General features: G+C 49.5%; 2 protein-coding genes and 1 non-coding gene across 3 annotated transcripts; 2 read left to right on the forward strand and 1 right to left on the reverse strand.

Moving 5' to 3' along the window:
* The first annotated feature begins 810 nt into the window (after positions 1 to 810).
* On the forward strand, positions 811 to 883 carry TRNAE-CUC (transfer RNA glutamic acid (anticodon CUC)). The gene has a single exon. It is a non-coding gene; the product is annotated as a tRNA-Glu (tRNA).
* Positions 884 to 6,846: 5,963 nt separating this feature from the next.
* Positions 6,847 to 8,883, forward strand: LOC125522427 (small ribosomal subunit protein eS27). Its single transcript, XM_048687492.2, has 4 exons — positions 6,847 to 6,992; positions 7,088 to 7,189; positions 7,809 to 7,837; positions 8,483 to 8,883. The coding sequence occupies exons 1-4, from the start codon at positions 6,990 to 6,992 to the stop codon at positions 8,607 to 8,609; spliced, it is 261 nt and encodes an 86-aa protein (XP_048543449.1). The 5' UTR covers positions 6,847 to 6,989; the 3' UTR covers positions 8,610 to 8,883.
* A 9,712-nt stretch (positions 8,884 to 18,595) lies between these two features.
* Positions 18,596 to 22,702, reverse strand: LOC125521910 (very-long-chain aldehyde decarbonylase GL1-3). The gene is made up of 7 exons (XM_048686971.2): positions 22,510 to 22,702; positions 22,182 to 22,405; positions 21,242 to 21,480; positions 20,889 to 21,108; positions 20,002 to 20,123; positions 19,350 to 19,921; positions 18,596 to 19,258 (listed from the first exon to the last, which is right to left on the reverse strand). Exons 1-7 carry the CDS (start codon positions 22,558 to 22,560, stop codon positions 18,818 to 18,820), a joined length of 1,869 nt encoding a protein of 622 aa, XP_048542928.1. The 5' UTR covers positions 22,561 to 22,702; the 3' UTR covers positions 18,596 to 18,817.
* Between the last annotated feature and the right edge of the window lie 240 nt (positions 22,703 to 22,942).

A 22,942-nucleotide genomic window follows, 5' to 3' on the forward strand; every position in this document is an offset into this window, starting at 1 on the left:
AGTAAGAAAAAAAAGTTCATCAAGCTTACATAACGTACACTTCAACATTCAAGTTGAGTTGTTTTGAGATAAATCAAGAGATGCTTGATTAATTTCTCCGGGGGTATAGGTCTGGACTGGCGACCTTTATTAGTTTTCTGGTCATTTATTTGGATATATAAAAGTTGTCACATAATTTGTGCGTTGTGTGAGAGTTTGTTCTATAAAAGTTGTGTGGGTTATTTTATTTCCAATATCTTTCTATAGTTGGCAACAAAGCGCTTGTCACATAATTAGTTTTCTGGTCATTTGTTTGGATATCTTTCTGGAAGTCCACACAACAAATCACATACATTTCTTCAGTAGTTTTAAGGTCTTAGGATGTTGTGTAGTTTGAGATATCTTTCTGTAGTGCTCAATGAAAGCAAAAGCCCTGCAATTGACGAATGATGAGCTGATGACTAGTTTGTTGTGGTATTTGAATATTTGATCAGTTGCGTACCTGCATATGCGGTATGGTTGCTCAACTGAGGGAGGCAGGCAGATTGCTGGAATTTTGCCCAAGATCAACACATCATGTGTTGGCTTGGATTCTCAGGATCCGCTTTGTCTGAATTTGGTAGTACAATCCATGTGTTCGTGTGCATGGCAGAATCCAAATATGGAATGGATCAAATGTAGTTTGTTCTCGGTTTGGTGATGTTTTGTAGCCATGTCTGAAAAAAGCAAAGCTGCGATTCAGCTCTATCGTTCGTGCTGTTTTGTGTGTGGCGTACACGAACAGACCTGCCTCCCGAATAGATATGTTTTAGTATCTGAACCACCACTGATTCCGTCGTAGTCTAGGTGGTTAGGATACTCGGCTCTCACCCGAGAGACCCGGGTTCAAGTCCCGGCGACGGAACTTTTTGTTTTCTAAATTTTCCTTAAAGTTTTTCCTTCTTTTTTTTGCAAGCCGATGGCCAGTTTGCGTTGCCTTGAACCTGACGGTTGATGACTCCAAGATTTTGAACTGGGGCCGTGGATCAGCTTGTGCTACCGATCCACTGGGAGGCATTTGATCATTTGATCAGCGTAAGTATGTATTGCCTGGACTCCGACCGGCTCCGCCATCTTCTTGTCTGATCCGGCGACCTCGCTTCGTGCATCGACGCCGCCGAGGAAGACGAACGTGCCGTGGAGTGCCCTATCTGCTTCCACCTATGTACGCTTTATCATTGCACTCACTGATTGCCTGCTTCGGAGAGTTGGTCTTCTCCGTTGTGTTGTTCTCATGATTTTGCTGTCCTCCGACCATCGATTGATGCAGTTCTACCCGACTTTGGATCGTTCCAAGGGCTGCGGCAAATGGATCTGCACATGTGACCCGTTACAATTCCCCTTGATTTCTGTCCAGTTGTTTGCTCCAATTTGTACTGAAATTCTCCATTATTCTGCCCTGTTTCATTGTCCTGCAGAGTGCAGAGTGCTTCCTGCAGCTGATGCCGTCGAAGGCTTCAACGAGAAGTAAGCTTTCTCCCCGCAAAAAAGAAAAAAGAAAAAAAAAGTAAGCTTTCTGCCCAGATATTCTTATCAACAGCACCATACTACTTTGTAATTTCCAACAAGCCTTCTATTTTGAGCTTCTTGCAGGAAGAAAAGAACGTTAATGAGGCTCAGGGCCGGTCCTGAGATTTCGGGGGCCCGGGGCGAAACTACAATCCCAGGCCCTTCGGGGCCCTTAATATAAATGTCTAATTGATAATCATCATACGTGGGTATAATTTGTATCAAAGAGAATAATTAAGTGTGTCCAAAATGATTGTGCATATCACATGATGTATTACATATTACCTTCAAAATTTTCTCCTAGCATTATGAGATGCAAAATCGCTAATAATAGTATCAATATCAATTTCGTCAAGCAATTTTTTTCTCAATGCATAAAGTTGTATGGCCATTTAACATCTCTTGCGACATTGTAGATCTCAGGTAGTTCTTCAACAATCTCAACTTTGAATAAATTTCTTTCAGCTGATGCCACAGTAACAGGCAGAGTAAAGAAAATCCGATATGCAATACAAAATAAATATGGGCTCATGATCACTCACAGTGCTATCATCCATGTTGACGTCAGCATTGCCTTTTATAGGAGTATGACCATCATCTTCCTAATTGCCATTAGTTTGGTCACCCGCAAGAACTATCGTCAACTCGTCTGAATTTCTTGGAGTACTTGTATCGCTCTTATAGTATTTAAAAAGAGATCCTCTCAATTCTTCTATCTCCTCATCTGCGTCCTTCTTCCTTTCTTTCTACCCGAACTCGACATGACCCCTGCTGAAACTAGAAGGAACAAATTAAGCTAATTAAAATATTAGATTTAGTATAGAAGATCATCCAATGTATTGACAATCTGCTAGTACCTTCTCCCTGTAATCTAATCTGACTACATGCGCGCAATGCTTCGAGCGCCCTAACAACAATTCCCTGTTAACCTGATTGATCGATTGACAAGTTGGGAATCAGGATTAGAAAGAAAATAAACAGGAAGAAGAACATGCGAGGGAAGAGGATGCGACGAGATGCACCTGCCGCAGTCGCGGCGTCGTTCCTGGCAGAGTCGAAGAGGATTAGACGAACAGAAACAGCGGAACAGCCAAAAGGGCAGGGAACAACCGATCCGAAGTTACAGGAAATAGTGATTAGTGAATCCGAAGTTACAGGAAATAGTGATTAGTGAATCCGAAGTTATAGGAAATAGTGATTAGTGAATCGAAGATTCCTTTTCCTCTCCAGTCTCCACGTACATGCAAACATGGGCCAGGCCCACCATATATTTTTTAGTTTCCTAGACTAACGTACCAGAGGCTGAGCGAGGCGCTGAGATTGGCTTCAATTGTGTTTTTCACTCGAAGACTTGTATGCCTGTACGTACTAGCGTACATATACCTGAAATGGGGCCCCTGACTTTCGGGGGCCCGGGGCGGCCGCCCTGTTCGCCCTGCCCCAGGACCGGCCCTGATGAGGCTCTCTCGATGAGAATACATTCCAAGAACACCGGTGGACATATTCTGCTACCATAGGAGTTGCAAGCCCGATTTTGCAGTGCTAAAAACTCCCTACCAACCGTTGGTTTTTCTAACCCTTCGAGAGAAATTTCAACGCTTCCATGATTGTACTTGAAATGATTCAGATATGATTTGTCTGTGTGATTTTTGGACAATGGAAAGAACCGTATCAGATATAGATGTATGCAGGACAGAGTAAATGCTAGTACTGCATACTGAAACAAAAATTTATTGCGGTAATATGTTGGACTTCAATTGTATTATGAAAGCTGTTTAATCACTATGCGCATGTACAATATGCTTACTAAATTAGATTGCAGGACATTCAGTAATGCTACTATGTAAGTATTGAAGAACATTCAGTATGCTAATATGTACTATGCTTACATAGTACTCCTCCGGCCCACAATGTTAGACGTATTTGCAAGCTAAAACAGCTTGCAAAAACATCTTATGTTATGGAATAGAGGGAGTAGCATGCATCATTACATGCACGACAACTAGCTCTAGCACCGAAGGATATTTATCTCCCAAAACATGCATCATTACATGTTTCTAAAATTGTCCAAATTCACACTGAAATACCAACAAAAACCTTATTTATAGCTCTAGCAACAAAAGTGTCGACGGATCAAGTTTGATAAGATGCGCTCTCGTTTCTTTTGCACAGAAATACCACATGGTTCGATGAACGACTATCTGCTCCCCCAATCAGCTATCGGCAAGGACAATGTGTACCATGCATCCCGCTTTACTACGCTATTGCACGTATCTTTCAACTGTTGATTTGCTATGATATTCATGTCTTCTAAGTCCTTGTGAGAGCCTTCACCGTGTCTTTGGTCTTGCCATCTATGTTTAATAAAGTCCCAAATGAGCTCGTACAAATGTTCTTTTCAATGTGCATGACATCAAGATTGTGTGGCAATTTCAGTTCCTTCCAGTATGGTAGCCCAACACAAGATGCTCATCTTTGGGGAAAGATTCCCTGGCATGGCCTTTGAAGTTTGAAGATGTCCTTCTTTTCTTATTTCCAGGATGTTTTCCATGCTTGAAGCCCTAGAGATTATCTAGTGGTTGTTTTCGCGATAACACTTTCTCATTCTCGCCATTGAAGGCCTTACTTCTGTGCCACCTATGACGAATAGGCAAGTACCTCATGTGAGCTAAGAAACCAATTCTACTTCGAAGTGCTTGTGAATAGGTTCCAACCCTAGATCTCTCAACATCTTCTTCGCTTTGTAATAGTAAGTGGCTAGAAGTGAGTCACCGGTTGGCAAAACCTTATTATGAAGCTTGAGTAACATGTCAAATGATTTTTTTGCCCCAATGGTTAAAATCTTCGAGGTGTGCCAACTTAAAAAAAAGGATAGTACCGAGTGAGCCCTGAAGCAAAGGTACAACTTACGTCTTACACTTTTTCGCAAGCGATCAAATCTGGTTGATGCCTCATTGGACTTCAAAATGCTACCTCCAACAACATTTGGTTTTCTTGCTCATCACCCCAATTGTGGCAATGTGGATGTCTCCTAGCGGATCTTGGACCATATCAAATCCATAAAAATCATCAAAATCTTCCTCGTCTCCAAGAGGCTCATAAACTTGGTCTTCATCATTGCTAACTTGTTCTCCATGGAACACCCATTTTGTGTATGAAGTTTGCATACCATACAACAACAAATGGGTTGGAACTTGACTAACACTCTTCTTACTTATATCCATACAATTATGACAAGGGCAAAGCATCGTATCATTGCTAATTTATGTTGAGAAGAAAAATCAATAAATGCATTCGCCCATGCGCTTGAAAACCTATCAGGCAACCTCATCTAACTCCTATCCATACTTTATCTGCACAAGTACTCTACAAGTGAACTAAAGTGGAACTACAAGTACAAAATAGGAGTTACCGGACGAGAGGAAGGGCCTTGTGGGATCCAAGGATTACACCATGTTTTTTATCGAGGTACCATCTCCCATCCTCCATATAATACCCTTTTCAACAATTCCAAGACTTCTTGGGAATTACAGCTAGATCTAAATAATTTGTGAAGAAGAGAAGATGGGAAATTGATGGAGGAGCCAAGATAGATTTCCTCAATGAAGGGTTTTATTCCCTTCCACGGATGGCGCGCGTCATGAAGGCAGCGAGTCGGAAACGACCGACATGAGTTACATGAATTTTGGACCAATGCAGGACCGTCGCTTCATGATTCTGACCATGAGGGCCCACTACTAAATCTCACAGTGACCATCGCGGTCCACCACACGAGGAAACGCCAAATCGCTCCTAGCTCTCTATTTTCCGGGAGCTTAGAGTTTGTAGGGATACGTACGTGTATCGTTCCACCGCAGATCATATGGTTTGCTTTGATTTGCAGTGAAGCAGGGTTGGAAAAAGCGGTAGGCGTAAGCGACGCGGTTGGCCTTCGCCTAGTGCCTAGGCGGTGCCTAAGCGCCCTAGGCGCGGCCTAGGCGGTAATATAGTTTTTACTCGTAGTGTAATTGTGATTATTATATGGGTGTTGATATTAGTTTAGGGCATATAAATAAGTTAACTACCGTCTACTGCCATTGGAATATAACTCGTTTGGCATATTAGTGTAGTATGTGGCATGATTTCTTGCTTGGGTAGGCAATTCCTTGCTTGCCCTGCCTAGACCTCCATCTATGCCCTAGGTGAGGCGTTTGGCTATTGCCTAGCGTCTAGGCGTGCCTAAGCGCCTCCTAGGCATTGCCTTTTCCAACAGAGCAGTGAAGGTAGCGAAGCGTTTTCCTCTTGGTGTGTGGCGACTGGAAGCCTAGTCGCTGCTAGGAGAGACCAGCCTTCGGGCGCCGTCCTCCGATGGCTCCCCTCCATCGACGACATCTCGGTTGTCAATGGTGAGGGGGAGTCGTTGGATCCTGCGCATGCGGATTGGGCTCTATGTTTTAGGGCCTTAGTAGCTTCGGTTTTGGGTAGTTCAACATCTTGGCTTTGGCGGCAGCGCTGAACAAAGAAGCTCCAATTCATCCCTTGACGAGGCGATCAACTCTATGGTCGGTGATGGATTTGGGAACTAGCATGTTCAAGTGGGGAAGCGTGGCGATGGCGACATCCTTGTCATGGACTTGTGTCCTCGAGCTCCGCCGTTGTGACGACATCTGCTCCAGCGCCGACGTGAAGCTTGGGAGGTAGTCCAGGTGCGGATGCATATAGTAGTCAACATCAATGACATCCGGAGGACAGATCGTGTGCTGGGTTTGTGGTTGGTGGCTGGCAGGTATCGTTTTCTCCTCCAGCATCTTAGTCATGCGGGGGTGTTAGATCTGGAGTTTGATGACGTGTTGAAAGTGCTGCCCCTATCTGATTCGTTCAACAACAATGGTTTCGTCTTTGGTGAGTCACCATGGAGGCTCGCAAGCCTGCATATCAGCCATGGAGCCGTGTCAAACTTGGAAAAAGGAGGTGATCCATCATTTTTCCTTTAGTGGGCATTGTGGTGGTGCCGAGGCAGGTGATGAGCATTGGTGTCAAACTTGGGGATTCTTCGGCCTTGATTTTATTTTATTTCCCTTTTTGACTGATGTTTTTTTTGTGTAAAGACTAGCGGTCTATTGTCTTTTGAGTTTTGTCATGTCGGTGTCTATATGATTTGTACTATGATCTTTATTTTCATATATATTTTTGAGACACCTATTACCATGCAAAGAAAAAAAAGGTACGATTTGGTTTGGTCTTTTTAGGGAGTTTGGTTTGGTTTTTGTAGTGAACGCTGCTGCCGCACCGGCCCATAGGCACAATAGGAGGACAAGGCCCATTAGATCGATCGGACGGTCGAGATCCCCTCACCCTCGCCTATAAACGCTACCTCAACCCTAACCTATTCCAGTTTCTCCATCCCCTCGCAGCCGCCGCCTCCTCGGATCGTCCCTGCCGGAGAGACGCCAGAGAGCGCCAGCAAACCCTAACCTCCGACGATGGTGCGCCGCCCGGCCCATCTCCATGCCTTCCCTCGCTTGGTTCTTCTTTGGATTTACTCACGGTTCCTGATTCTTGTGTGGTGGCGGTGGCGCAGGTGCTCCAGAACGACATCGACCTGCTCAACCCGCCGGCGGAGCTCGAGAAGCTCAAGCACAAGAAGAAGCGCCTCGTGCAGTCCCCCAACTCCTTCTTCATGGTAAATGAATCCCCCTTCCCCGTAAAATCTCCTCCTTTACGGTACCATTCTCAGCGGTGTTTGTTTAGATTGTTCCGTAATTAGATGACGGCGGTATCAGATCCCATCCTATCCAAACGCGATTCCGCTAGACGTGCGACGTAATTTTTCATCCGATTTGAAATTTTGCTTCGGTAGGCTGTTGGTGTAGCTGAGTAATGGTGTCTGTTACCACAGGTTTGTGGTAGATTACGCAGCTGGTCGTGATTATCTTTGATGCATTCGTTGTTAGTCCTATGTACCCTTGCATGTATGTCAACCTGTATTGGCACATGTTCTAGGTATCCAAAAATCTCTATGCTAGTACCAATGCGTGAGTGAACGCTATAGTGCTGTTCCGGTCTGAGTTGTTTCTGTGGATCCATCGAATCATATCTCCTACTGGACACTCCCGTGTAACATAGTGCCGCCATGTTCCTTTTATCGTGTATAAGCTGCTGATTATCTTGCCTATATCACAACACTAATGGTTAAAATGTGGCTGCAATAGGTTGTGTGCATTTGTCATGCTTAAGTTTGGCATTGTTGTTCTTTTGTTTGGATTATGGTGGTTCTAATGGCTATGTGTTAACTTCTGCAGGACGTCAAGTGCCAGGGCTGCTTCAACATGTAATTTTTCTAAACCTTTTCTCTTCATTGCAAGTAAATAGTTTCACTAGGTTCATTTGCTACTGATTAGCCTTGGATGTTCGTTTGATTACAAGACATTGTCATGCTTTAAAACGTTCTTGCTATTTTTGTAGTTTAACTGTTAACGTTAGTTGGCTGCCAAGTACATGCACATAGTTTATTTCACTGCTTTGTGTTTTCTACTTCAGTACTGCTTTCTTTGACTGCATATGCTTTATAGGTTAATATTAAAAGCATGGCAGATGCATTTTTTAACATAATTTTGCGTGTTCTGCATTGGGCTTCATGATGATACTGCAGTACACCCTAGTTGTATGTACCAGCCTTGTAACACGCCAGTTCAAACACAATCCTTGTAAATCACTGCGTTCCTAATACTGTAATTGTTCCTCAATTATCTTGTATCATCAGCCTCCAATGCCATTTTAAGTTTCTTTTCAAGTACTTTACTATGCAATACATTAATACACAACATATCAATCATTTCTCATCTCATTTGGATCAGTGAGTCTACTTGCCGTGATTTACTTTTTTCCTTTTATGTTTGTTGATCATAATTTACTTTAACATGCCTTCCTTTTATTTTATGATTGATTGCTGAATCACTCTCTTCTGTGATTGCAGCACTACTGTGTTCAGCCACTCCCAGACTGTGGTGGTGTGCCCTGGCTGCCAAACAGTGCTCTGCCAGCCAACGGGCGGCAAGGCCAGGCTAACCGAAGGTTGCTCCTTCCGCCGCAAGGGCGACTAAACATCCAAAGGCTATCTAAAAAAGCCAGCCGTTGTTGAACTTTGAGTTATTCCAGGGTGTTAGTCTGAAGATTTTGCAATGTGGGCAAATTGAACCCATCTTTGGTAATGTGCTATCTAGCTTGAGTATTATTATGATGACCACTGTACTATGTTATGTTTGGGTTGTGAGATCAGACTAGTAGTACCTGCCTGGCAATATGGTTGTCTTTGATGAATTGTTATTCCTTCTGATGTTGCTTGCCGTCTCTGGTATATGACTCTTGAATCGTTTATTGCTTGCATTTGCAGATTTGCTGTTGCTGTCTGTTAAACATTGTTTGTTGCCCACTTCTCTCCCCTCTCTACAATGGTAGTGCACCTGATGCCTCCCGTGGCTGCCTTGCTGCCGCTTGCCGTCTTCTTGTTGACGAATGATCGATCGTAGGGTCATCTGTGGTCATAGATACCGTATGCCAAAAAGATTGAACAAACTGGATGGATTTCATGCAAACCGGACCTAATTTGCAGAAGTTTGCCATCCAACTGTATGCCCAAAACTTAAGCTTTTATTTTGAATGAGAATCGAACAAACCAGATGAATTGCACGCAAAGCGAATGAATTCCTAATTCATGTGACATTACATTAAAGGACAGTGCTAACTTCCAGTCATCAAAGAATGTTTTAATCTTCCAGTCCCGGTTTAAAGTTAACACCATTTTTGCATGTAAAGTTATCAGATGTGCAATACGAAAGTTATCATGCTATTCACAACAATAGTCATCAAAGAATTTTTTAACAACTATTTAGGGTCAAAGTTACCAGATGTGAGGACTTAGGTTTGATTCTCACTGACTGCAGTAATTTTTGTTCATTTAAAAAATCTGTGAAAAATATGCAAGAACATATGAGATTCAGGCCTTAATTTTTCTCGAAAAATCACTCGAGATCAGCGGCACCTCGATCCATATGGAATGGAAGCAGAATCCGCCTTTACAAATGTACATAATCAACTTAACTACTAATCAAACACAACAACTACAGAGACCAGATGGTTACTGCATTGCGTTGTCACTCGTGAGGTTGAGGTATGGAATCCATCTTCAGTTATTTCGTTCGGATCTAACCCTATGTGACGAACATTCGGAAGTAATTCGTCTCAACTAGTATCGATACTACCCTAAAAAAACTAAACTAGTATCAATACTAAGCAATATTTGTCAAAAAAACTCATAGTAATGCATTCACTGTGTGCATCTACACACATCGTCAGCGGGGCGGAGCCAGGGGGGACGAGCAGGGGCCTCCCCCCCCAACGATCGACAATCAATATACGTACTCGCCCCCTATACTCGAATCCTGGCTCCGCCACTGCATGCACACACGGCCGTCCAGGTAAGATTGATGTCCTCGACTTCTGCTCGAAAGCTTCTGCAAGCCATCGAATCGTCCCTTTAATCAGGTTAGTGTGCTTCGCAACTCAACCACAATGCCAAAGTCCCTGCTGCCCGTGATTCGTCAGCCTTCCTTTGAGAAGCACCGTCAGCGCTTCCATCTGAGGATCCGGCCAGCGCCCATCTCCTTCCACCAGCGCCCGCTTCCTTCCACCCGAGGATCCCGCCAGCACCCGTCTCCTTCCGCCAATGCTCGCCTCCTTCCTGGTCTGACCAGAGGATCCCGCCAGCGCCTGCTAGTGCTCGCCTCCTTCCGCCTCGTTGTCAGATCCTTGGCCGCGTGGAGATAAGCAGTAGGAGTGTGACGGCGGTGAGAGATGATGGGAGGGTGGAGCGAGGTGAGAGATGAGACGAGAGGCAAGAGTGCTTGGTCGAGGGAGAGAAGGCAGAGTCTGGGAGATGGGCGCGCGACGAGCGGGAGGACGGCGGCGATGCCATGGAGCGGTTTGCGGCACGGGCGGGGAGCCAGCGAAGCGTTATCTTTCACTAGGCGGTGGCAAAACAGTTTTAATATCAGCAAAGAGCACGATGGTCGTACGATCTAGAGCGGACGACATCCAGAGTGTTCGGATCTGAAACGAAAATCCTGCCGACAGGAAAATAGCTTTTCCCTACATTAAAACTGTACAAGTTCAACTAAAATTTAAAGAAACCTAGAAAAAACCATGCGAGTGACCAGACAGTAACCTTGTACCCATGCCCGCTCTAGTCCTCGGCCGCCTACTGCTCGTGTGGCGGCTTCCTTTGCCGCCACACGCTTGCCCGCGAACGCCACACTGGCTAGGCGGCCCTGCGCCACGCAAATGTCTCTGTGGACAGATCTGTGAGGACCCAGTTCGGTGCTGCGCGTCGCATGCCTCTTGCACTCCCTGCCCATGATTAGAGATTTGAGTCCGATTAATCAACATATATACACCAGCTCCATGAGGAGCGACCTGCAGAGTGCATATACTACTCCGGTCAATTCTCTTCCATCCCAGTCAACCAGCCAAGGTTAGCATCAGTACTGTCTACTAATCTCCCTCAAATCTCATATCAGATGCATCGAAATTTCTATATCCAATTTTAGTTATTTTAATGGTGAGTTACAATGCTAATTTATTTTAAATTTCTTTTGTTGATCTGCTTAGCGGTTATACTAAAAGAAAAGTGCCGCCAAACATCACAAAGATTAATTCAATTTTTATGCATGTTGCTTTGAGTTCTCAACCTGCTGATTGTTAATGGGACTAATGTGCAAGTTATCATTCCCGGTCCAATTGAAGCCGTGTGCTGAATTGCATGATAATCTACACTGAGAAGGGAATTATCTAGCAATTAGGTCATCTTTAGTAATTTTGATCGTATTGGCAATTGTAGGGTAAACTTTAGCTAATACTACAAATTGAACTATACTTTAATTGCGTCAAAATGACACATCAATGTAGTATTGCAGTAAAAAAAATCCATTGAGTTTTTTTTTCTTGTATCAAGTTTACTTGCCCCCCCCCTCCTTAACAGCGACCGGCCGTAGACGGGCGGTGATGGGCTCCAAGAGTTGCGCTTGGGCGGCGGAACCGGGGTGTAAGTTGTGACAATGCCGACACGAGGAGGATCGCCCCGGATGTAAAAGCATCCCTCTTTCCACTTCTTGTTCGTCCCTGCAAACTGCCCTTCCAGGTATCCGGATCCGAATTACTTGCATATGGCAGCTTCCCCACACTCGCAAGTTTAATTCGCGTTGGTTTGGAGTTTGACATGGAAGTATTTTCTCCAAAGACGAAAGTGAGGCTCGATGACCAGGAAGCACTCACAGAAACCGATGAAACAAGTGGTGTGTAGACCGAAGTTGGGGTGAGATGATGTATTTGGAGGCCTGAAAAGTGGAGTAGGCCGCTGAAGAATGGATAAGTTAAGTACCTTAAGCCACAGAGGAGAAAGAGGATGAAGTTAACCCGCTCATATGCCTCCCTCTTGGGCATGGGCTATCATGCGAAGCCTCCATCTGGTAGCTCGATCACCGGTGAGCGAGGAATCACAGTTCTCGGCTGCGGCATGTTGCCCGTGTTGATTAGGTGGGTTGGAGGGCATCCACTTCCCCTTGGTCAGTGATGGATTCTTCAACTTGCTGCCGGCTGAGCTCTTCCCGGCGACAGGGGCCTTGCCGCCCTTTATCGGACGGTGCTGGGTTGTCTCAGGAGCCATGGTGCTAGAGGCGCGCATGATATGTGGAGCGTGCAGTGGAGCAGCAACAAAAGCATTGGTAATGGTAGCAAGAAGCGTGAGAAGGAAGAAGGCAGTGGAGAGGAATGTGTAAGAGCCCTCCCCTCGGCTCCTCCTCTCTCTTATATGCAGATGGGAGGAGGAACGACGACATCAAGAGGGTGTTTGGATCACTAGTGACTAGAGACTAGAGACTAGTAGTAGTCACTTTTAGTCAATAAACCTCCAAACACCCCTGACTAATGGGTGACTAAAACTAGTGTAGTCCCTAGTCACCCCACCCCCAACTAAAAGTGACTAAAGTCTCTCCTCTAATTAATTGGCGGGCCCATCCTGTTGCGGGTACAAGGGAGAGAAGAGAGATAAATGAAAAAGAGAGAGAAGAATTTAATACCGAGACATTTAATGCTGACTAGTAGTAGTCACCCTTCAAACAGGGCCTGACTAAAAACTTTTAATCTGACTACTACTAGTCACATGACTAGAGAGTATCCAAACACCTTCCAAATCTTTCCCACATAACAACATAGTATCTTTTTGTATCTCTGCTAACACCGCTTAAAGCACTCGGGAATCGAGGGACTGCCGTTAATGTCATGGTCATAGAGGAGCACACCACTGAGTTGATGTGACGTGGCCTGAGTGGGGTCCCTACCCACTGCCGCACGTCATGTTGATCAATGGTCAGGCCTGACACGTGGTATGGCTAGACCAATGGTCAGGCCTGACACATGGTATGGCTAGACCAACTAAGGAATCTAGTCGGGTCGCTGAGACAAGGACTAGGTGCGTGAAATTCATAATGTTACACCGAAAATTGACTCGTGAAGGCCGACCCGGCGGGGTGGTTCGTCACTCAGGCATGCTTCATCAACAATTCAAAGACCACACAAAACTTCTCTCAATGGTAGGCAGACTTTGGGGCGCAGGCCGGCCTTATCGGGAATGCAGCAAGACTTCACTTTTAGGGGAGTTTTGAAGAACCAGTTCCGACCTCGACAAGCATGTAGAAGAGGACGTTCGATATCAAATGAGCCATGAGCATCCAAGTTCAAAGATCGGTTTATGGGCTACTGACGGTGTTACGGCTCGAGGGTGTCTCGCTTCTCTGGGTATCAACCCAAGTAGGTCGGCCCAAAGGCCCCTAGGCTAGTTTCCGCCCTAGGCCATCATGCAAGCTCATGGGCTCTGTAGGAGGAAGATTTGGGAAGGCTTGCCATTCAAGACAAGGAAGCCAGATCCATGAAGGACTCTTCTCCACTAAGGTAACCGACTAGGATCATGTAATCCAAGGAGCCCCGGTTGTCGGTGTCAAAACCGGCCAATCTCGGGTAAGGGGTCCCGAATTGTGCGTCTGAGAATCGAAGGTAACAGGAGGCAGGGGACACAATGTTACCCAGGTTCGGGCCCTCTTAATGGAGGGTCCTCTTAATGGAGGTAATATCCTACTTCCTGCTTGATTGACTTTGATGAGTATAGGGGTTACAAGAGTTGATCTACCTCGAGATCGTAATGGCTAAACCCTAGATGTCTAACCTGTATGATTATGATTGCCTCTACGGACTAAACCCTCCGGTTTATATAGACACCGGAGGGACCTAGGGTTATAGAGAGTCGGTTTATAGAGAAATGAATCTTTATATCTGAATGCCAAGCTTATCATCCACACAAAGGAGAGTCCTATCCGGACACGGGGGGAAGTCTTCTATCTTGTATCTTCACGGCCCACAAGTCCGGCCCATGCCACATAGCCCGGACGCCCGGGACACCCTAATTCAGGACTCCCTCACTGGTATCTTATATAAGCCAGGGCCGAGCTAGTTGATGGATAACTTACAATCCCTTGACTATGCATTGTACTTTGTACACCCCTATCGCAAATACAACACGAGCATGCATAGTTGTACCTTGTAAGGAGGGCCCAAACCTAGATGAATCTGGTCTCCTGTTTCTCCTCCTATCTAATGACCTCCTCGGGATACCCTATCGAGGGATCTGCAAAATCGACTCCAACACAAAACGTTGTTCAATGCGGTTGCGGTTGGAGCGGGTAACCAGGGAGACTTTTACCGAATATGAATGGTTGCATAATCTTTGGACCGGTCCACATCCTCCTTAAACATGGTAATAATGTCAGTCACACAGGACTTTGTTGCAACCAATATGCCGTTGTATTCATTACTTTCTTTTGTCGGATATGTTCTTGTTGGCTGTGTGCATTGTAGCCATGAAGAGGCTGGATGTTGCTTAATGTGTTTGTATCTACTAGATGCACATTCTGACTTAATAAAAACAACCTCTATCACGACAGGCGCGTACACTAACTTCCAGTAGTACTGTTCACTCCATCTCGACGAACTACTCCGAGACAGCGAATGGTCAGTACTTCCAGTACTACTCACTCCATCTCGACGAACTACTACGAGTATAGTTGAGCGATGCTGTTATTGGAGGTATGTCCAAAATATTGATCGAAAACATCAGTTGGTTGGTTAGTAAGCTCACAAGGATGTGACGCACATTCACTAATCCCTCCTCCGTCCGCTAACCTGCCGTTCGGTTTGGTTAATCACACAACAGGCACGCAGACTGACTACTTCCATTAGTACTCACTCCACCTCAGTGGCGAATCCGGGACGAAATTGAAGGATGGGCTCAAAGTTAACGGTGAAAAAAACAAAACATTTGTTTGAAGAAAACAATATCATCTCGTAATTCTTTTGACCAAATAAGCTGAGATTTTCTTAGATTACTACTGGAAACATGTAGTATTTACTGAAATTTATGAAAATATTAAATTTTTAATCTGCTTAAATAAAGTAATTAACATAACGTGAACTAGCAATTACAAATGTACAAAATTTGCTGATTCAAATTACTCAGCGACCAACCATGAGCACCGCCGACAGCCACGCAAATGTTTTCAGTAAGTAACAGTGATAGACGGAGAGGAAGTAAGCCAAACATGATGACCCACCCCCAAAGAAACTGCAGCTTTAACCAGATTGTGAGCCTCACAGTTTGAGGATCTCTTGTTATGCAATAATGGCGCACTACCGAACACACGCTGCTTCACTAAGAACTCCTTGATGATGACAACATTGGCACAAAGATTGTTCTCTTTGACATTCTTCATCATTTCTAGACAATCAGTGACAAACTGAATACGAGATAAGTTGAGGTCAGGAGCAAGTGATAGTGCTTCGTTTCTTTGGTGTGGGCAGCCCTGCGTGTGGGCTGTTGCATGTTGTTTGGCGGAAGGAACCGAGCTGAGAAGAGTACTAGTAAAAAGAATAATCAGTTTTTTGGAGGGTAGGCTAGAGCCCTATGAAGCCCACCTACTGGACTCGCCACTGCTCCACGTCGACAAACCAGTCGTGTACTCCTTTGTACTACTAATTATTAGTACTCGTTCCTAATTAAACTCACCCACGGAGACAACGACTAATACTACTACCAATGATGAATTTTCTGTATCTGTGGCACAAAGACGTTGGCCGCGGTTCCTCGCCCATACTCGTCGTATACCCCCGTGTCACCCTCAGCATTTATGCGTACGCGTATGAAAAATCGTAGCACCACATGCAAGGTGGTACAAATCCACTGCATAGCATAGGAGTCACGCTCGTGCAATGCATACACAGAAACGAGCATGCATGCATGCATGCATGTGAGGCCGGCCGTGGAATTCCTTAAAAAGTCCCTACCTGTTTGATTCATGGGACTTAACATGCACTAAAAGACCATATTATAACTATAAGTTCTTATAAATCCTTCTTTGAGAGTCTTATTTCATAAGTTCCAAATGCCCACTTTAAGTCTTCCTTGTTTGGTTTAGATGAGACTTATAAAGATTTTTTTAAGTCCATAAACCAATAAATTCCTGGAAACAAACACACTCTACATATGCAACGATTGGCGATCACTGATCAGTACAGTCAGCGGTGCATTAACCTCGGATGTCACGGTATCAGCTAGCATACGGGATCGGTGCATTAACATAGCATGGTAGGATCGGCGACGCGCTACGTGTGGCGTCTGGGTCATCGGTCGTGCAGTCCGCAGTCCACGGCCGGCCATTGATGAGGCCGGCCGGCGGCCATGCAACATGCAAGTGGGTTGGCCTGGGAGTATAAAAGTTGTATCAGTTGGGAGATCGGCAGGTGGGTCGCGGGCGATGATTCACTGACGGCCGGCGACTCGACTACTCAACGATCGACGGGCGGCGACCTGCTTCCCCTCGACCGTTGATCCGTCGCCCCGCGCTCGGCCGGCCGGTCTTGATGCTCCTCTTTGGCATACGGACAGGGATTGCGAGAGATGCAATGCAGACACGTAGTACTCCTCTTGATGTTCACTCATGTGGGTCGTCACGGTCCTGTGCTAGCGTGTAGCAACACCGAATCCAATGAACGAATGGAGAAAACACCAGAGGCTGCGCATCACGAGCATGTGTGTGAGGTGCCAGAGATATTGCGATCCGGATGGGACGAGAACCAGCAGGTCCGTGGTCGAGACTGCGGCCAGGCTTTCCTTGGCGTTCATTGGCCGGGTGCCACCCTGTCGGCAATGGGCATATGCATGCACGGCACGGGACCTCTGCAACCTGCATGCAGCATGCAGGGTATCCCCAGCCTGAGTTCCTGACCGCGCGCAGCAACATGCAGAAACAGTGGCCGGCTGCGATGGATCCATGCATGAGCTGCCTGCGTGCACACCCCGTGCCGCGTAGCAGCAGCAGCTAGCTACAGTGTGCACCATTATACTCCAGAGCGAGCAGCCAGACTCGCAAGCGCATGAACCTTAACCTTAAATCAGCCCAGAGCCGATAGAAACGCTCGTATTGGCCGTCCAAACGATGCAACTTACAAACACATCAACACACTCCAGTGCGAGTGTCGGAACGATGTCACGTGAACTTTTTCCTCCTCTGGCGCTCCAGCAGGCGGTAAGGGAGGAACCCTAGCCGCTGGCCGCCTCACCACCACCTTTCCCCTCCTTCTCCTCCTCCCACCGCCGCTAGAGGGCACGCCCGAGCGAAGCCCGGACGGCGCTGGCACCGACGGGGCCTTCTCACCCCCTCGCGAGTCGCGAGGCAGGGCCGGCGCTGTCGAAACAGTGGCGGCTGGCGGGCGGCTTTGTGGGGGCCGACACGGGGATCTGCTGCGGGCACGGTGGGCTGTGTGGTGGCGGGGCGCGCACGGGGTCATTCGGGTGCGTCGGCCGGATCTAGCCCTGCGGCGGCGCGGGCCGAGGGTGGCCACCTCTGCCATGGCCTTCTTTGGCTGGTGGAGGTGGGTGGTCGTGGGTGTGCTGGAGGTCAGGGAATGGCGGACGTGGGATAGTGGCGCGGCGGCTCGGCTAGTTCTGGCCTCGACACGACACGTGTTGCAGGTGGTTTCCTCGACCCGTGGACACTCCGGCTGGTTGGGGTGGCGGCGTAGTAGCGGTGGTTCGACCTTCCTCCCCCTGATTCTTCGGGTGATCGGAGCTGCGGATGGAAGTGCGCTCGGTGGCTAGAGCACAACGGCTCGACTTCCATCATCTGTGGATGGCCGTGGTGGCAGGGGTGCTCCAGGGAGTTGGCAGGGGTGCCTCCGAGTCTTGCTGTTGCCGGGGGTGGCGACGGCGACCTGGCCCCGGCCGGTTCGAGAAATGGTGTGGTGGCTGCGGCGTGGCCGGCATCTGCCCATGGCTTCCTCCTGCCATGGTCCGATCGACTGGGCCCCGTACTTGCCAAAAGGGTGTGCTTTTCCGACTATAGTGTCCATGGCTCAGGTTGAAGGGGTTGGGGTGTTCTGGGATTCCGGAGCGGCGTCTCTGGAGGTGGGAGCACGGTGCTCGTGGGCGGAGCCCGTGGCTCAGGTGCTGCCCGATGGCCATGGCCGTGTGGTCGGGGTGCGTCGATCGGTAGCGGTGGTGCGACGTCCGTACCTTGCAAGGGGCGGTGAGTGTTGGCCGGGGTGAAAACCTGTTCTGTCTTCGAGCAGGCCGACGACGGCGATTTTGTTCCCTTCTTAAAGGCGTCGCCGTGGTCCTCATAGTCATTGCCCATCGTGTTGCTTCAGGGGAAACTCTGATCCACGGATCGGGCGGTAGCGGCACTCTGGTGCCATGACCTTTCTGAAGGTGCCGCCTTGGAGCTCACGGTTCGTCGTATGCGGCTTCCTCTCTTCGTGATGGTGCTCATAGTTGAGAACACTGGTAGCTAGCTCTTGTAGCGATAGGGGTGGTGTAGCCGTGCTCTGTGTAAAGCCTTGAGAGTGTGCATGTATTAGAGTGGCATGTGTTTGTATCGACTTATTGATGGTTGTTGTTTTATATATAAAATAAGGCGAAAGCCTTTTTCGATGAAACAATGTCCCACATTTCTTTCTGTCGAAACAATTTCCCATCACATTTCTTTGTGGTGTCACGGAGGAACAAACACGCCGCCTCCCACATAACACGTGACCATCCAAGACTATCATCAACTTATCAAGTATCAACACACGCATATCGCTCCAACAGCCGGCGCGTTATTCCGGCCACCGCGCACGTACATACAGAGGCTCGTCGCCGGCCGCGCGGGCATCACGGCGGCGAGAGGCCGTGCCTGAGCGCCGCCTTCCAGACGACGTCGATCCGGTCGACGTCGATGGCGCCCACCTCGTGGTGCTCCCACCCCTCCAGGCAGTGCACCACCCCGCCGGCGTGGCACGCGTGCACCACCCCGCGCTCCATCGTGTACTCGCACGACCCGAGCCCCTGCACGTCCTTGGGCAGCCGCATGGCCGCCAGCTTGCCGTAGGTGCAGTCCCGGCGGAACTCGATCACCGGCGGCACCACGAACTGGTGGAAGTGCGTGCCCGCCGGCGCCCACCGCTGCTCCCTCGGCGACAGCCACTTGCCCACCAGCCACGTCTTGACGGTCTTGGCGGCGTGGTACTTGGTGACCTGCACCAGGTACTGCTGGAACTCCGCCGGCGCCTCCCTCTGGATCTTCAGGAACCGCTCCGACGACAGCGTCAGCATCTGCAACAACGCCACAATTTTCTGAATGAATCCACTGCAAATTTGTTTTGGAATGAGAGACATCAATCTGAAGAATTCTAGGGAAGCATACCAGGACTCTGATCTTCTTCCGGCAGAGGTAGAGCGCGATGGCCCGGCCGAGCTTGGAGGTGGCGCCGGTGAGGAACACCTCCTTGACACTCCCCGGGATCTCGTGGAGTATCACGGCGGCGGTGAGCGTGTTGCCGTGCACGACCCGGACCCTGAGGTCGGGGTGGCGGTCGACGAAGAGCGTGCCGCCGCCGTTGAGCGCCTCGTTCTTGTTGAGCGCGGCGAGGCTGAGCACCTTGACGCCCATCCGGTCCGCCCTGAGGATGGCGAGCTCGATCTGGCGGTTGATGCCGTCCTTCATGGGCGGGATGAAGTACTGGAAGCTGTAGCGCGGGATGGTCCAGGTCTGGTGGAGCGCGCCGCGGAGGCAGTAGAAGCTGACGGTGAAGGTCTTGGAGCAGAGCACCTGGAGCACCATGAGGCAGAAGGCGACGGGCCAGAGCGGGAGCAGCACGAGCCGCGTCGTCCACGGCTGCGAGCTGCACGCCCGGAACGCGAACGGCACGTGCATGGAGGACACCACGTCCACCACGTGCGCCAGGAACACGAAGTCCGGCACCCGGTCGTTCTTCCCTGCAATCAAGTTTCACTGCTGAGTTTTTACTGAAACTTGTATGGGTTTGTGCCATGGTGGTCGACATGTCTGTGTGTACCTTGGTCGACCTCCTTCTGGAGCTCCCAGGACCTGGGGTGCACGGTGCCGCCGAGGAGGTCGAAGAGCGGCATGAAGAGGCAGAAGTTGGAGTCCTTCTCCTGGTGGTGCAGGCTCAGGTACCTGATGAAGGAGGCAACAGATCCACGTAAGTGTAATTTACTACCCTTGCAGGTACATCAAAGGGATCCAAATTCGATCTCAAACCCTGGTTGGTCAGCCGTCAGAGCTCAACAAGGGACATGACGCTCAGTAACCCCACTGTGCCCGCTAATTAACCTGACAAGACGGGTGCAGCCACCTAATGGTAGTCCATCAAGGGACACCAAGATGCAGTTCGGTTTGGTGGATGCAGTGCTAACGAATCTATGTAATATCTGTATTTAGCAAGCGGCACGAGCGACGGCGACGGCCGCGTGCCGTGGCTCCTCCGGGATCCGATCGCAATTCAGTCGGGGTGGGCACCGGCAGGGGTCGCCGTCGCCGCTCCGGGCATCGCGGGGCGGCGCCTTTCGGGTTGGATGGGCGGGAGCTTCCATTTACGCCCATGCCCACGCTATCAGTAAAAGTACGTATCCACTACACATGCCCCTGCTCCCTCGCCATTGACAGTTACTGCTAGCTGCAAGCGCTTCGCGACATTGACACCCCACCACCACCTTCCTCAGGGATTACAAGAATCATCATGCTTCCTATCCCGCGAGCATCATCGTGATGCCGATGTCAGTTAATTTTTTTCGTCGGTATCTAACTAAGCATGCTTGATTGGCGCCGATTCCAGGAAATGACCCGCGTCAAGTAGATTATTACGGATGGGCAATTACTGTTCAATTCTCTGACAATAACAGATCATGGCACCCATGAAGATGGATAGAACGGCTCACTCACGTTGGGGTGTAGATGAGGTAGCGGAGGAGGGGGAAGGCCCGGAAGGCCCTGTGGGAGATGACCTCCACGTTGCTGTACCCCATGCAGCGGAGGTAGTCGAAGGCCAAGACGTGGCCGTAGACGAGGCTCACGGACCCGGCGCCGGCCATGAACGCGCCGGCGAGCGGCGCCGCCATGGCCAGCGTCAGGACCAGGCTCTCCAGCGGCGTGCCGTACGCGGCTGCACGTAGGGACAAAGTCAAGTGGTGGTTAGCCATGCAGTTAGCAGTGCTAGAATTCTCATAAACTCAGCATTATTGCAAGGGAATTGCTGGAGTCAGAGTTGTTGCCGTGCTACAGCAAGGTGTACGTACAGGTGAGGGGCTGGGTGACCGGCGACGAGTGGTGCTTGGAGTGGTACTGGCTGAAGAGCGGGGCCCGGTGGAGCGCCCGGTGGGCCCACCGGAACCCGGGCTCCGAGACGGCGACGTGCAGCAGCAGCGCCACCGCCCACCCCCGCGGGTCCCAGGCCCGGAGCTCGCTCACCGCCGGGAACACCGGGCTGCTGATCGCCATGGCCCCCAGCAGCGTCTGCATGATCACCATGTTATCCCTGCGCAGCCAAGACAGTAAAAACGTCAGCTCAAAATTACTCTCGCCGTGTTTCGCTGTCTCGTGTCCTACAGCCAGCTCCAAAATAATTGGAGAAAGGAAAGCGATCTCTCTGGCCCCGGCCATCCTGCACTTTGAATGCGTCTGGGCAGTTGCCTGCCTCGCCGCGGCTCATCTCATGCCGAGAGGGGTGCTGCGCCTGCTTCGGCCGTCGACCAACAGACACCCAAATCCGGATTCAATTACTGCGGCATTCACTGCCAAGTGCCGTGCGTGGCGTGCCCTCGAAGAGCGCCGCGGGCGTGCGTGCGTGCTAGCTCGTGGTCACCGCCGGCCAGAGCTGACCAGAGCTCATCATGCCCGAAAGGAACGGCACAGGCGAGATCCCTCTTCTCTTCCCCATGGTTACGGTACGGGGATTAAATCGCATATAGGAGACGAAACCAACTTGGCCAAATCGAACCAATCCGAAGCGGATGTCGAGGCTATCCACAAGCTGTAGTGGCGCGTGACTGTGCAGGTGATTAATGGCGTGTGCAGCTCACAGTTAGTCCGTACGGTGCGTGGCATGAACACGAACAGTGAAGTCAAACTGCGTAGGTAGGTGGGTAGGTTGGAAAAAGCCGGCGGCCGGCCATGGCCATTGGTGGAGCGAGCGAGCGCGCGTGCGTGCATGGGCGAGCGGTAGGAGTGAGTACGCACCAGTCCCACTCGGCGTCGATCTGCCGGAAGTCGACGCCGTCCGGGACGACGCGGCGGCGGCGGGTGAAGAAGAGCATGTTGGCGTAGGAGAACCAGAGCTGGTGCGTCAGCGACCGGAGCGCCAGCAGCAGGAGCAGGTGGAGGCACCACGAGTCCGTCGGCGCGCCGCCCTGCTCCCGCCACGCCTGCGCCACCTGCGCCACCAGCGGCCCGTACAGCACGTACTGCAACATCAAGGTCGACAGAACAAGGTCAGCACGCGTGTCTACATACATGTCTCGAATCAATGGCGCCGGGACGAATAAGGAAGAGCTTGATCAGTGCTTGCCTTGTATGCGCCTAGGCCCGCCCACGGCCAGGAGGACAGAGGAGCGCCCATGGCCGCCGCCGCAGCCGGCCGGAGACGAGGAGGATGGAGAGGAAGAGACTCTTTTCAGTGGCGGGTTCGATGTCTCTCGCGTGCTCTGCTCTCTCCTCCGACGCAACTGTGTTCTGCTCTGGGTCTGGATACCGGCCGGCGCCTCGCTACTTATAGAAGACGCGAGAGATGAAGAAGAGGAGAAGAATTCAACGACAGCCTTCCTGTTTGGTGTTGGCGTTGGTAATACTGGACGCGTTGGTGGTTACCGGTTAGCCAGCCAGCCAGCCATGCCGGGGGTGGTGGTGGTGCTTTCGCGCCATAAAAACGGCAGTGCCCACAGTAAAGTGACTGTGGCCGTGCCATGCCCATGAGCACCGGCGGCCGGTAGCCAGTCGGGACG

This window comes from Triticum urartu, chromosome 7A (genome assembly GCF_056163025.1).
Source record: "Triticum urartu cultivar PI428250 chromosome 7A, HENAU_Tu73, whole genome shotgun sequence".
In the NCBI taxonomy this organism is placed as follows: Eukaryota; Viridiplantae; Streptophyta; class Magnoliopsida; order Poales; family Poaceae; genus Triticum; species Triticum urartu.

Bases quoted from the DNA above. Each gene is read 5' to 3' on its own strand.
- LOC125522427 (XM_048687492.2), top strand. The intron at 7,190-7,808 runs GTAAATGAATCC...TAACTTCTGCAG, and splicing joins CCCCCAACTCCTTCTTCATG to GACGTCAAGTGCCAGGGCTG. The intron at 7,838-8,482 runs GTAATTTTTCTA...CTGTGATTGCAG, and splicing joins TGCCAGGGCTGCTTCAACAT to CACTACTGTGTTCAGCCACT.
- LOC125521910 (XM_048686971.2), bottom strand. From the start codon at position 22,560: ATGGGCGCTCCTCTGTCCTCCTGGCCGTGGGCGGGCCTAGGCGCATAC. The intron at 20,124-20,888 runs GTGAGTGAGCCG...CTCCTTCATCAG, and splicing joins TACCTCATCTACACCCCAAC to GTACCTGAGCCTGCACCACC. The intron at 19,259-19,349 runs GTATGCTTCCCT...GCGTTGTTGCAG, and splicing joins GGAAGAAGATCAGAGTCCTG to ATGCTGACGCTGTCGTCGGA.